The sequence below is a fragment of the Galendromus occidentalis genome, unplaced genomic scaffold (genome assembly GCF_000255335.2).
Source record: "Galendromus occidentalis unplaced genomic scaffold, Mocc_1.1 scf7180000076397, whole genome shotgun sequence".
Lineage (NCBI taxonomy): Eukaryota > Metazoa > Arthropoda > Arachnida > Mesostigmata > Phytoseiidae > Galendromus > Galendromus occidentalis.
In genome coordinates this window covers 1,517-13,147 of record NW_003804386.1, presented here as the reverse complement: position 1 = coordinate 13,147, position 11,631 = coordinate 1,517, and the positions used below count along the sequence as shown (strand labels likewise).

Below are 11,631 nucleotides of genomic sequence, written 5' to 3'. Positions count from 1 at the left end.
CTTGGGCAGCGGGATGGTACTCGGCGAACTGCTTGGTGGAGAGAGTTAGTGGAGAGGGCCGTGACGAACAACACCACTCGGACCGGGGTGGAAAAAGGTGATTTTCTCGGATAAGAACATGATCAAACATTCCGAAAACTACATCTTACACTCCTTCAGGCGGCTCCGCATCTTGTCAGTGTAATTTTGAGTGGGAGCGAGCAGGAATAGGCACCGATAAATGTTACGGCGAGTCGGGAGCTTACTGTTTTATTATATAGGGGGGATATTGGCGGGACGCTTAAATCTTAACACACAGTTTCTGAAAGGCATGCTCGGAGTTCATCGCACAAGCAGAAATAGGTTGGTGTACAATATGACAAACACTCCTCTCTTCGTCGAAGAAATCAGAGCGAATTTCAACCGTCCCCGAACGCCAGCCTTCGAGCTACACTGTGAGGCATGGTCCATCAAGATGGAATCCATCCCTTATATGTTCTACGAGACCCCGGCGATGACCACTGAGCATTGGAAGGAACCGAAATTCAAGAACCGTCACAGGATTACGAGAGGGTCGATCCACGGCTTCCACCACCTCATCTGCATCAGACCTCATTACCACGACGTGAGCGAGCAATGCCTATGCTCTTTATGCGGACGATCATGCGGGGATTACCACCTATACGGATGCGAAGCTAGGGTGAATTTCGATTGGACTAGAACGTGACACTGTGATACTGCACATTTAGCTTGCTACTAGTCAAATACGCCGAGTCGGCAATAAAAGCAATTTAATCGGTTTCCCCGTATCACGCTGGGATGTCCCCTTTTCCACTTCTTCACTGTAAGGGGATTCCGTTTTCGGTTCCCCACTTTTCCAGATACCTCTTGCCCAGATCTACTTCGGGTTTTCATCGAGCTCTCCCAAGCGCCTCGGGAGGACCCTGCAGTTTTCAAATACGGGCGGGTTCTTCCTGGAGCTTCTTCCTCTTCATCTTCAGAAATCAGGTGGACCCATGCCGCTACCAAAGGCGATCTTTCGAAATCACAACCTTGGATTCCGCGAATGACACTGATTTCGTCTCCCATGATTCGCTCCCGAGTTCCTTTCCCAGATGGGTTTTTTCGACTTCCGCGATATTCGTCGGAACTCTCCGAGATGGAGCTCTCTGACAACGCATTGTGCGAGCAGTTCGACGACTTTTAGTGTTGCTAACGCGTCGGTGCCGGTGCAGCTCCGCTTGGTCTCTCCAACCGTGCTCTCTACCGACTTTGCTGAGTATGACGTACCGATCCTGAATTTATACTTGAATGATGACACAGAGTTTATATCACTGAGAGTCGGCACAAGAAGCGAGCGCGATCGGGGTAGGACGTAGTGATACGGCCTTACCGCCACGCAACTGAATGGGAGTTCGAAGCGGGATTGAACCGCTCTTCACTAATCAGAGTCTGGCCATTGATGCCGCGCGTGGAGTACGCTTCTAATCTCTACTGACTAGAGAAATCAATATGGCGTCACTCATAAACGTGAGAAATCCTTGATATGTGCAACAATTCATATAGGATGAATGCGCTACGGCCTGGCCGTACGTCACACTGACTGAGTATTTTCCATTCTTGACCCAGAGAGGAGGTCAGCCTGATCGGGAACTCGGCTCGCCCCAGATTCCAACTGGGCACGCTGCGACGATTCCCCCACAACGTCCCCACGTGGAAGGAATTTTCGTTTCCGATTCACAACCCGTGTGGAAGCCTGTTTCTGTCCCCCGATTTTAGATCGAATCTCCGGGACCAGTCGACTGTCGCTCGTTCCCGACCCAGACGAGAGCCCTGACTGCTCGGGACATAGTCCCGCCATAGCTTTGATCGAAACGTTTTTTGACGTTTTCTTCCCGCCAACTTCTTTCCGGCAACGACTTCGCTCTCTCTTTCCGGATTGTCCAGAAACCACTTCTCCAGTTCCGATTCGGTTACCCGAACGAAGGCGTAGGTTGGTTATCTTCGACTTACGTGGCAGCTCAGCTCGTTCAGGAACTCTTCCCGTCATTGATTTCACCGTAGCGCGTCGAAATGGCTCTTTTTTCACTGCTTCACTCGGAATGCGATTCCGTTTCCGGATCCCTGTTTTTCCAGAAATCTGTGGCCCAGATGCACTTCGGGTCGTCATCCTTACCAATCGATCTCCGAAAATCAATCCGAGTCTTAATCGCTCAAACTATCGATAGCACGTTGTTCTCACGACGGTTGTGAGTTAGGGTTAAATCTCTTGCCTGCGCCCTACGAGGAGCCGCCGCGCCGCCGGCGCCGTTTAGCCAGCGGATCGGCTGCTCGGCGTTGTCGTTTTCGGCTCCGAATTTCATGATATCTGTGAATGTGAAATAAGCGGAATGCATCCCTCCAATGTGAGACACCGTCGCTCAAAGGACCTCCCCGTCATGGAATCTCTTCGAACATCTAGTTCGAATCCTGACGAACAAGAAACCGATGCAGCAAGAATCAGAAGCACCTCATCAGCAGGAGAATGGAGCTAAATCCTCTCGTGAAAGAAAACGTCTACATATATCGGTAGCGGAAGAAAACCGCGGAAGTTCTCAACCGGAATTCATCAACCCCGGCGGGTCCGCCGTCCTCAGGGTCATTTCGCACTCGAGAATATCGTCAACGACTCCGGATCGCTCATTCAGAGTCGGAGAATCCAGCAAACGCACAACCATTGAATTGGTATGAGCAATCACCAGCAACACTGGAATTCAGAAAAAAAATCCTCGACCAAGAATACCGGCACGCATGTACGGTGTGCGATCGTCTCTGGTTCCGTAACGACCTCCAATCAGCTACGTCGGTGCATTTCACAAAACTTGAGGGAAGGAATCGTATCACGACGGATGCCAAATTGTGTTACGCTTGCGCGAAATCAATTAGTGGAGGCAAAGTGCCATCGTTGGCGGTATACAACGAACTTTGCTATCCAATAGAACCCGACAATCTCCCACAACTGAATGCGATATCCACGCGCCTCATCAGCCCTCGGATACCTTTCATGCAGATACGACGATTGCGCCAAGGAGCCGGAGCTTACAGAGTTGTCGGTCAGATAATAATCAATGTACCTGTCGATGTCCAAGAAATGGTATCGAATTTGCCGCGGAGTCTGGCAGATGATTATGCTCTGAATGTATCTTTGAAGGAACAAACCATCCATGAAAGCACAGCACACTCAGGAAAAGTTAGGAGAGCGGACCTCAAAGCCTGGTTAGATTTCCTCCAAACGACGCCTCTGTACAAGAGGTGTAACATCAAAGTCGATTGGACTGGATTTCCTCCAGACAATACAGACAACGAGGAAGAAGAACTCGATGCTGCCGACACCGAAAATGATGCCGAAATGCTTCAGGCTACTTAACAACCCTTGCTTAGGAACAAAGATCAATATCTAGTCATTGCACCGGGTCAGAAGAAAACGCCTCTCACTCTATTATATGATGAACACGCAGAAGAGCTGTCGTTCCCTGCAATATACTATGGCATGCCAAAGACTTTCAGACAAGGTGTGGCTGTGACGGCCTTCCGAATCGCAATTAGTGAAATTCGGCGACGCGATCGGCGAGGAGCAACTCCTGAACACCTCCTGTATGTCGCAGCGAAAATCATGAAACGAAGAATCGCTAAGGGGCTTTACGCGACGTATCGGAATACTTCAGATCAAAGGAGGATCACCCGAGCAATGCTCGAAGACGCTCACTTCCTAGAGCACTGTCTTGACCACAACTTCGCTTTCCTAAGGTCCATTCCCGATTCGGTCCAATGTTGGGCCGGTGGGAAAGAAGATTTGTTTTCCATTATCCGTCAATTGGGCAAACCCACGTTCTTTCTAACCATGAGCGCCAACGAGGTTAGATGGCCCCATCTTCTACGAATATAGCGAAAGCTCCAGAACGAAGATTCGATCGAGATCGAGGATCCAATTTCTCAGTTATCGGCTGCAGTCAGGGCACAGCGCGTGAATGAAGGCTCCGTCACTTGTTGCGTGTACTTTAGGAAAATGATGAATTCGTTAATGCGAATTTCACAATCAGATCGACTCAGTCCCCTCGGACAAAACCGGATCATTGGTTCCTTTTTGAGAATAGAATTTCAACACAGAGGGAGCCCCCATATGCATGCACTGCTATGGTTGGATCAGAATCCCAAGGGGAAGTTTCAGAAGAAATGCCGAGAACCCTAGAACTCATCAATCGATTATGCTCGGTCGATACCCAGCAGGCGATCAATTCAGATCACGCAGCTCTTCAAATTCATAAACACACCTTCACGTGCTATAAGAATGCGAACCATACCAGTCATAAGAGAGCGATCAGCCGATTCAACATACCATGTTGGCCGTCTTCTGTAACCCGGATACTCTTGCCGATGGCCGAAGATGACGGACGAAGAGAACAGCTCCGCAGGAAGGCGCGAGCAATGAAGATAGCTCCGGAGGAGACCGAATATGACCGCCATCAAGCGACCGACAATCATTTTCAAACGGAATCTGGAGGAAATCTGGATCAATACATTCAATCCCAGGATCATGATAATGATAGGTTCCAATATGGACCTACAATTCATCCTCGAAGAATGTAGCTGCGCTTCGTATGTCGTTGAATACATCAATAAGACAAATCGCGGCATTTCAAACCTGCAGCGGCAATTTTTTTTAAATTGCTGAAGAGCTATTCATTAACAAACCAAGTTCAATAGTGGATGCCTGCATTAGACCACGGGGTCTGTGGCAAGGTCACATCGGAAATGCATTCGTCCGGGCAGTGTCTACATGAGGCCTGGGGGAGGGGCAGTGCCGCGGCTCGAATTCACTTTTTCGAAGATTACGTCTATTCGGAGATTACGTCTAGGTTACAGGGTTCCTCCTCTAGGAAGGCGACTTTGATTTTCTTCGTGACCTTCCGCTTATTGCGTGAGATACACTGTTTCAGATCGGGCGGTGGGGCATTGAACAGTATGACGAAGTTCGTGTGGGCTGAACATCTTCTCAGTCCTCTGGAGGAGAGCGGGACAGAGAGATTTCCCTGGGTCCTTGAGCAGGTGTTGTAGGAGTGTGAGGGTCTTCGGAACGAGCCAACCATGGGGTACAGGGATCCTATAAGACTAGTCGCATACAGCTGCATGAAGTTCATGATTCGCGCTTTTTTGAACCGAGGAGCCGACGGCGCGTTCCTCGGAGCCGCACATACGCATCTCAGCGCTCTTTTTTGCAGTCTAATCAGGGGATCGAGGGTGGTCTTGGAAGTTCCTCCATAGACAGTTATCATGTATCTCAGATGGGTTTCCACCAAGGCGGAGAACACCTGCCTTCTCAGTGACATTGAGCAAACGTATCGCATCCTTTCGAGTATGGCAGCCCTCGATCTCATTTCGGAGCACGTTGCGGCGATGTGTTCTTCGAACTTTCCATCATCGTGGATCATTAGACCCGGTTATTTGTAGCTGCCTACTTTTCCGAGCCGGGGACAGGCGCAATTCTGCCTCGGACAAACTCGCCGATGGACTATGGTCTCGAGAGGACGTTCCGAGAGGACGGGCCTTCCGCCGCCTCCGAGACGCATGAATTTCGTCTTCTTGATGTTGAGAAGGAGGCCATTTGTGTTCATCCAGTTAAGAACTTTTGAGATACCGTATGACGCTTCGAGGTATAGTTGATGAATGTCCGAGCCCTCAAATAGAAGAACCGTATCATTCGCAAAGACTATGGTTTTCACCTCGCTAGCCACCAGACCATTGTTGAAGAGATCATTCATGTAGCATATGAAGATAAGAAAACCGAGAATGCTTCCTTGGGGTACTCCACAGGTTAGAGGTGCGGATTCACTGAGAAAGTTGTCTGATCTGAAGAACTGCTCACGAGCATCGAGGTAGGATCTGAACAGCCGTGGAGCGCCTCCTCTGACGCCAAGCGTCTCGAGTTTGTTAATCAGCCTTTCAATATTGACAGTATCGAAGGCTCGACTCAGATCACAGACTATGGCGATACTCATTACATCTTTTTCCCTCGCGGAGGTCGTATGCTCCGCCAGCAAGCGAGCGGCATCCTCGCAGCTCCGGTTCCTCCTGAATCCAAACTGCTCGTCATCGAGCAGGCCGTTGATCGCCAGATAATCCGAAAGTTGGCTGGCGATGACCTTCTCAACACCCTCTCTGAGTACTGGAAGTAGGGAAATCGGCCGATAATTGAGGATGTCAGACAGGGGCCCCGATTTATGTATGGGGAACAGATGAGCTCGCTTGAAACATCTCGGGAATTGAGCCGAGTCAAAGATTTTTCTGATCAACATTAGCATTGGGTCAGCGAGATGTTCGCCGCAGATCTTCAGGAGACGCGAAGGTTAACATCTAAACCACAGGCCTTGTTCCCGCTCGTATTAGCCACAATCCCGCACACCTCAAGCTCCGATGGGACCTGGAAGTCTGTTGAAGAAGAGCCTACACGTGCAGGGAGGTCAGCGTAGGGGTCAACGACGCGATACCAACGAAGAACCTCACCGACTCTGGGCAAATCTCAGCGAAATGACTATTGATGTCGTTAGCCGTCGTTCGCACCATCTCCGTATTCAAGTGCCGTCCCCCCTCATTGCCTCTGAAGAAGGCGGTGATCACTCTCCATGTTCTCCTCGGATCAACAGCTGTGTCGTCCAATTCTTTTTTGAAGAACTCATTCTTGACTTTCCTTATCAATCGGGACAGGACCTTCTTGTACGACTCATACTCGATCCTCGCGGCCACGGTCAGGTGTATCCTCAACCTTTTGTAAAGTTTCTTTCGCTTTCTGATGGATCTAACCAGACCAGGCGTGACCAATTCCTTGACCGGCAGAAATCTTCTGCTCATCGTGATGGTCGAAGTGCATTCCTCAATGGTAGACAGGCATTCAGCGCAGACGCTGTCTGCCATCTCGTCAGTCGACATACCACCTAGAGCTTTCGTCCAATCTATCTCAAGCAGGGAGGTTTTAATGGGATCGAAGTCTACCCTCTTCACTTCTGTTAGTCTCTTGCTTTTAGTCGGGGCGCCAATGGTGAACTGTAGCTCAACCATGCAGTGGTCGCTCACTCCCTCCGAATCGGGGACATTGCCTCGAGAATCGTATCCACATCTGGCGCGGTAGAAAACGTGGTCAATTAGGCTCGCGCTCCTACATTCTTGTTGGCACCGACTCATTGGCATTCATCAATTCTGCGATCGAGCATTCCTCCACGTAGCAGGCGGCATTTCTATCTTCGTTCAAGAGGCGAAGATTCATGTCACCCATGAGGAGGCAGTCAGCGTCTCTAGCCATGTACGACAGAATGTTTCTGACTCACATGGTCGCGAAGCTCGAAGCTGTCGAGGTGGCGAAGAGGGAGATCTGTAAAGATATGCAATCCGATTGTATGGCTCTTAGCTATCAACAACTGGACTATCAGGCAGTCACACTCCAGGGTAATCTCCGTTTAATATTGAAGCAGGGGAAGCTATCCCTCACGAATACTGCATCTTCCCCCGCTCTATATGATGCATCTGAAGTGAAGAAGGCTCTGAAGCCCGCTATCTTGTAGAGATTCCCACGCTCTGGGAAGAGCGAGGTTTCAGTGAATATGTTGACATCCGTATCATTGCCTGCCAGAGAAGCCATGAGGTTATGGAACTTTTGAAACATACTTCGAATGTTAATGAGTTCAATATTAATTTGCGTGCCCGTGACACTAGCATACCCCCCCCCAGGCCGTACCAGAAACTGTTTGAGTAACCTGCCCGGCGTCGGGAGTAATTCCCCCGGAAATGTAAATAAGAATAACATCTCTGTGCCAGGATATCCTGACTGGGAACACCTAACATTGTGCCAGAATTAATTGAGTCTTTCCAGGTCGAGCTCAGACCTTATCCATACCGGTTTCGACTTCTCCGATTTTTTCATCATGAGTTCACCCGCTTTGTTTATCCAACAAAAGCCGTACTTTAGTTCCTCTTTGCGTTTCATGGCTGACCATCTGAAGTGCATGAGTTCATGAGGAAGCTGCCTGAAGACGCCGATTCTCGCGTGGGCGCTCTTGGAGCACACATAACGCCATGAATCCATTCTTCGATTCACTCAGGACCTGAGCGCATTCGGTGAAACGCTCTGCTTGTGAGGGGTTCGAGGATTCGGCGACGATGTTGCGAGTCTCCACTACATTTGTTGACTTCGGTCTATCAACGAAGTTCGTGGAGATGAGGGCTTCGTTCGTGAAGCCAGTCGATATTCTTTCGCACATGCGCTGTAGAATTTCCGACGGCTCCAGCGGGCGGTTCAGAGGATAGTTCACGATTTCGATGTAGTTCCACCTGACCTGAGTCTCCAACATATTTAATCTGGCGCGCAGAATCCCGTTGTCTTCCTGTAGGGTCTTGATATTTTATTTGATCGGTTTCACGAGCCCGTCGACATGCACGCCGAACTGTTTACACACTCTGTTCTCCAATGACTGAAGCTTTTGGTCTAGATTCGCATCTAGAACTTCACTTAGTTGAGCCATCTGTTCCTTGGTGAACGTTAGAGCCATATTTTGGCCAGAGTGGCACTTTTTCGGGAAATAAACCTCCTGCCGAGCGAATTCGAACACCTTACTCCATGACGGATGAACGCATCCTTCATTGCGAGACGTTTAGAGCGGGGCTGGGTACCGTGTTCCCGAATTTCATTTGCCGGAATCCCGGATGCCTGGATTGTGCTTGCCGGAATCTCAAATGCCCGATTTTCGTCTGCCGGAATCTCGGATGCCTGAATTACATTTGCCTGAATTTCGGATGCCTGAATTACATTCGCCGGGGTCTCGGATGGCCGAATTTCATCCGCCGGAATCTCGGATGCCTGAATTCTCCTTACCGGAAACTCGGATGCCCGAATTTCGTTTGCCGGAATCCCGGATGCCTGAATTCTGCGTGCCGGAATCTCAGGTACCAGAATCCGAGATGCCGGAATGCCCCAACACTCCCGCGCTTCGATCTCGAACAGAATACGTCCTCGTGACTCGTGACAGAAGGTTCAACCCGTCTCATTGTTTCTCGAATTGTAAGACCCTTGCAGCATGAATCCATCGGGTACCCCAAGTCTTCGTACGTCCAACTGCTGATGGTCGTACGATTCTGACGGTTGTCGGCATACATAATCAGAAATGCCTCATGAGAACAATTTGCTTTTTTCGTCCTCAAATTCTGTTCGTCAGAGCACCTCGCAGAGGGACGACCTTATGGTTCTCAGAGGAAACGGCGACTGCGGAAGACGGCTTGACTGAAGGGAATATGAGGAAAAGGCAGGGGAGCCATAGGGGGAAGAAAAATGCATTGGCGCACGACCCAGATGAGCTGAAAGATCATCTGGAGTGTGGGACTCATGTACAGAAGACCCAATCATCACCCACCCCTCCGTGAAGAAAAACCTAAGGCCTTCTAAGGGACCGTTCTCCCTTTCTACCAGTAGAGGGAGAACGGATAGTGTTGACTTTGAAGATCTTGGCATCGTATTTGGGAGAGAAGACATTCAAGGGAAGGGCATTCCGTAGACGGGGTTGAGGGAAGTTTATTAGGCTCTCGAGACCAGTTTTCGAGTCTACTGATCGCGAATTAGCCAGTTCACTGATGGCAATCTAGCATCCATTGTCTTCCTCACACCCCATCAACTGTGTCTTCGGCCATGTTTTGGTACCTATGACATCCCCACTTTTATCTTACATCAAATAATTAGGTCAAAACAGAAAAAGTTCTCTCTCGCGCAGATTCAAGCATACCGTACTGAGCGTTGTAAGCTCGAAGAACTCAGATGGTTCTGGAATCCTTCCATCGGAATCATGTGTAATCATCGGTACCGAAAGGATGGCATTGAACGGAAGGATTATGAGGCATCCTCAAGAGCCACTGCTCGTTGGAGAATCAGCGTGCAAGTTGAAAGCCACTGCGGTCACATACTGCATCAGGGAAATTTCGCTTGATTCATTCTGGTCGACGAATTTCATCAGGTTTTCATGCAGGTTTTGATACTTTTTGGTAGGCGGGGAAGGTGCTTGGCCCATCCTTAGTTGTAGCATGAGAATCTTATACTTTCGTTCTTGATGCTGGAGTCGCTTGACCATTTGGAAAACATTAACATGCATTTTTCGGATGAGCGCATTCAAACCTCTGTGCCAGGCCTCTAAATGATTGGTTGTGCGTGCTCCGAAATTTCGATAGTGGTTCCAAAGCGAGCGCGGGAAGATTGTCTCATTCTGTAGCCAAGTATGGATGAAATACTCTTTGAAGCGCTCCACGGCCGGATACGCGGGATGAGTTATTTCTGGAGATTGTGCGTTGATTTCGAGCCAGACGTCATCAAGATGGATCACAGGTACGAGAGCCATTGCCTTCACACATCGCAGGAAGCGTTTAACCTCGGCATCCTCATTGAAGCAACTCAACCCCAGAGCTTGAGCTTTTCTCCACAATGCCTGACCAAAATGGAATAGGCAGCCCTTCGCCTCGGCTGAGGGAAACATTTCGTCGATCACTCGGACAACGGCTGTTTCGAAGTCCAATCGGAAGCTCCTGGGATCGAAGGATCTGCCAATCGACGCGGCGTAATTCTTCAATAGCACGAACATGCGCCGATAGGTGTCCTTCCGTTTGTCCGGTAGCAAGAAAAAGGCCAGAGGAACCATCTGGCCTCTGTAGAAAGCGTGTAAGCTATAGAGTTGTAGGAACAGTTCAGGAACTACTCGAAAAGTGCCATCCATGAAGACAGTTTCCGCTTCACACAGAGCGAAAATCATCTCTCTAGTTGAGAAACCAAGAATTCGATCTTCCCCGCCGTCGTCAATGAGCAGGAAGGGTTCGCCATCGAGAGTCTTCGTCCAAACGTCGTCGAGTTCGATGTCGCTCCTGCTCATCGGGAGACGTGGCCTTATAGAGCCACGCTTGCGACGCACGGATGCGAAAATCGGCACAGAAAGTCCGATTTCCTCATCGTTGAAGTCATCTCGCAACTCCGATACCACCGAGATTAGAGATTCTGCGTAGACCTCCTTCACTCCTCGATCTGGCTGATCAACGACGACTTTTTTCATTTTCGCTACCGCTGACAGTCTCAAGAATTTCTCGTCGTCCGGTTCGTGATTGTGCGCGCCTGAGAGTCTGACTATGGTGGGCTCCGGTGCCTGTGCATAAGAGAGATGAACGCATAGGAGAGCCACATCATCGCAATAAGAACTGCTTAAAGAGCTGTACTCTTCATAACAAGATGAAAAAATCTCACCTTGCAGAGAATGCTCCTGGCGCCACAATTTCGCCATCTTTTCTGAACGCATCGACAGTACAGCTTCTCGAGGATTTTCTCCTCGAGCTCATAGAGGAATCCATTCGCTCGATAAAGAGATCGACCCTTTGTCGATTCGACTGCTTGAACATTCATCTACGAAGGCCTTCTGTGAAACAGTGGATATCTGGTACTTGCTCAACTCACAATGGTCAGTTCGATGGAAATGACTTGGCGACTTCACAGGAGGGTGACACGTCGCAGACACATTGTAAGATGAAGCGCGTATCGTTGTCAGCCGCGCTCGAATGATAACAATGAACGCAACTACAGTAGAACCTCGTTATAACGGACTC

At 49.5% G+C, this 11,631-nt stretch overlaps 2 protein-coding genes across 2 annotated transcripts; both read right to left on the bottom strand.

Moving 5' to 3' along the window:
- Nucleotides 1-4,853: 4,853 nt before the first annotated feature.
- LOC108865187 (uncharacterized) lies at nucleotides 4,854-8,555 on the bottom strand. The gene is made up of 7 exons (XM_018641962.1): nucleotides 8,463-8,555; nucleotides 8,075-8,390; nucleotides 7,499-7,632; nucleotides 7,338-7,381; nucleotides 6,520-7,129; nucleotides 5,563-6,344; nucleotides 4,854-5,019 (listed from the first exon to the last, which is right to left on the bottom strand). Exons 1-7 carry the CDS (start codon nucleotides 8,553-8,555, stop codon nucleotides 4,854-4,856), a joined length of 2,145 nt encoding a protein of 714 aa, XP_018497478.1.
- A 1,341-nt stretch (nucleotides 8,556-9,896) lies between these two features.
- On the bottom strand, nucleotides 9,897-11,431 carry LOC108865186 (uncharacterized). The gene is made up of 2 exons (XM_018641961.1): nucleotides 11,276-11,431; nucleotides 9,897-11,177 (listed from the first exon to the last, which is right to left on the bottom strand). The coding sequence occupies exons 1-2, from the start codon at nucleotides 11,429-11,431 to the stop codon at nucleotides 9,897-9,899; spliced, it is 1,437 nt and encodes a 478-aa protein (XP_018497477.1).
- Nucleotides 11,432-11,631: the final 200 nt, after the last annotated feature.

What these genes read in the sequence shown, in the direction of transcription:
- LOC108865187 (XM_018641962.1), bottom strand. Translation starts at nt 8,555, where the DNA reads ATGGCTCTAACGTTCACCAAGGAACAGATGGCTCAACTAAGTGAAGTT. An exon ending in TTCAGTCATTGGAGAACAGA is followed by an intron (nt 8,391 to 8,462) that starts GTGTGTAAACAG and finishes AAGACCCTACAG; the next exon opens with GAAGACAACGGGATTCTGCG. An exon ending in CGGGGGAAGATGCAGTATTC is followed by an intron (nt 7,382 to 7,498) that starts GTGAGGGATAGC and finishes ATATCTTTACAG; the next exon opens with ATCTCCCTCTTCGCCACCTC.
- LOC108865186 (XM_018641961.1), bottom strand. Translation starts at nt 11,431, where the DNA reads ATGAATGTTCAAGCAGTCGAATCGACAAAGGGTCGATCTCTTTATCGA. An exon ending in CCAGGAGCATTCTCTGCAAG is followed by an intron (nt 11,178 to 11,275) that starts GTGAGATTTTTT and finishes TCTTATGCACAG; the next exon opens with GCACCGGAGCCCACCATAGT.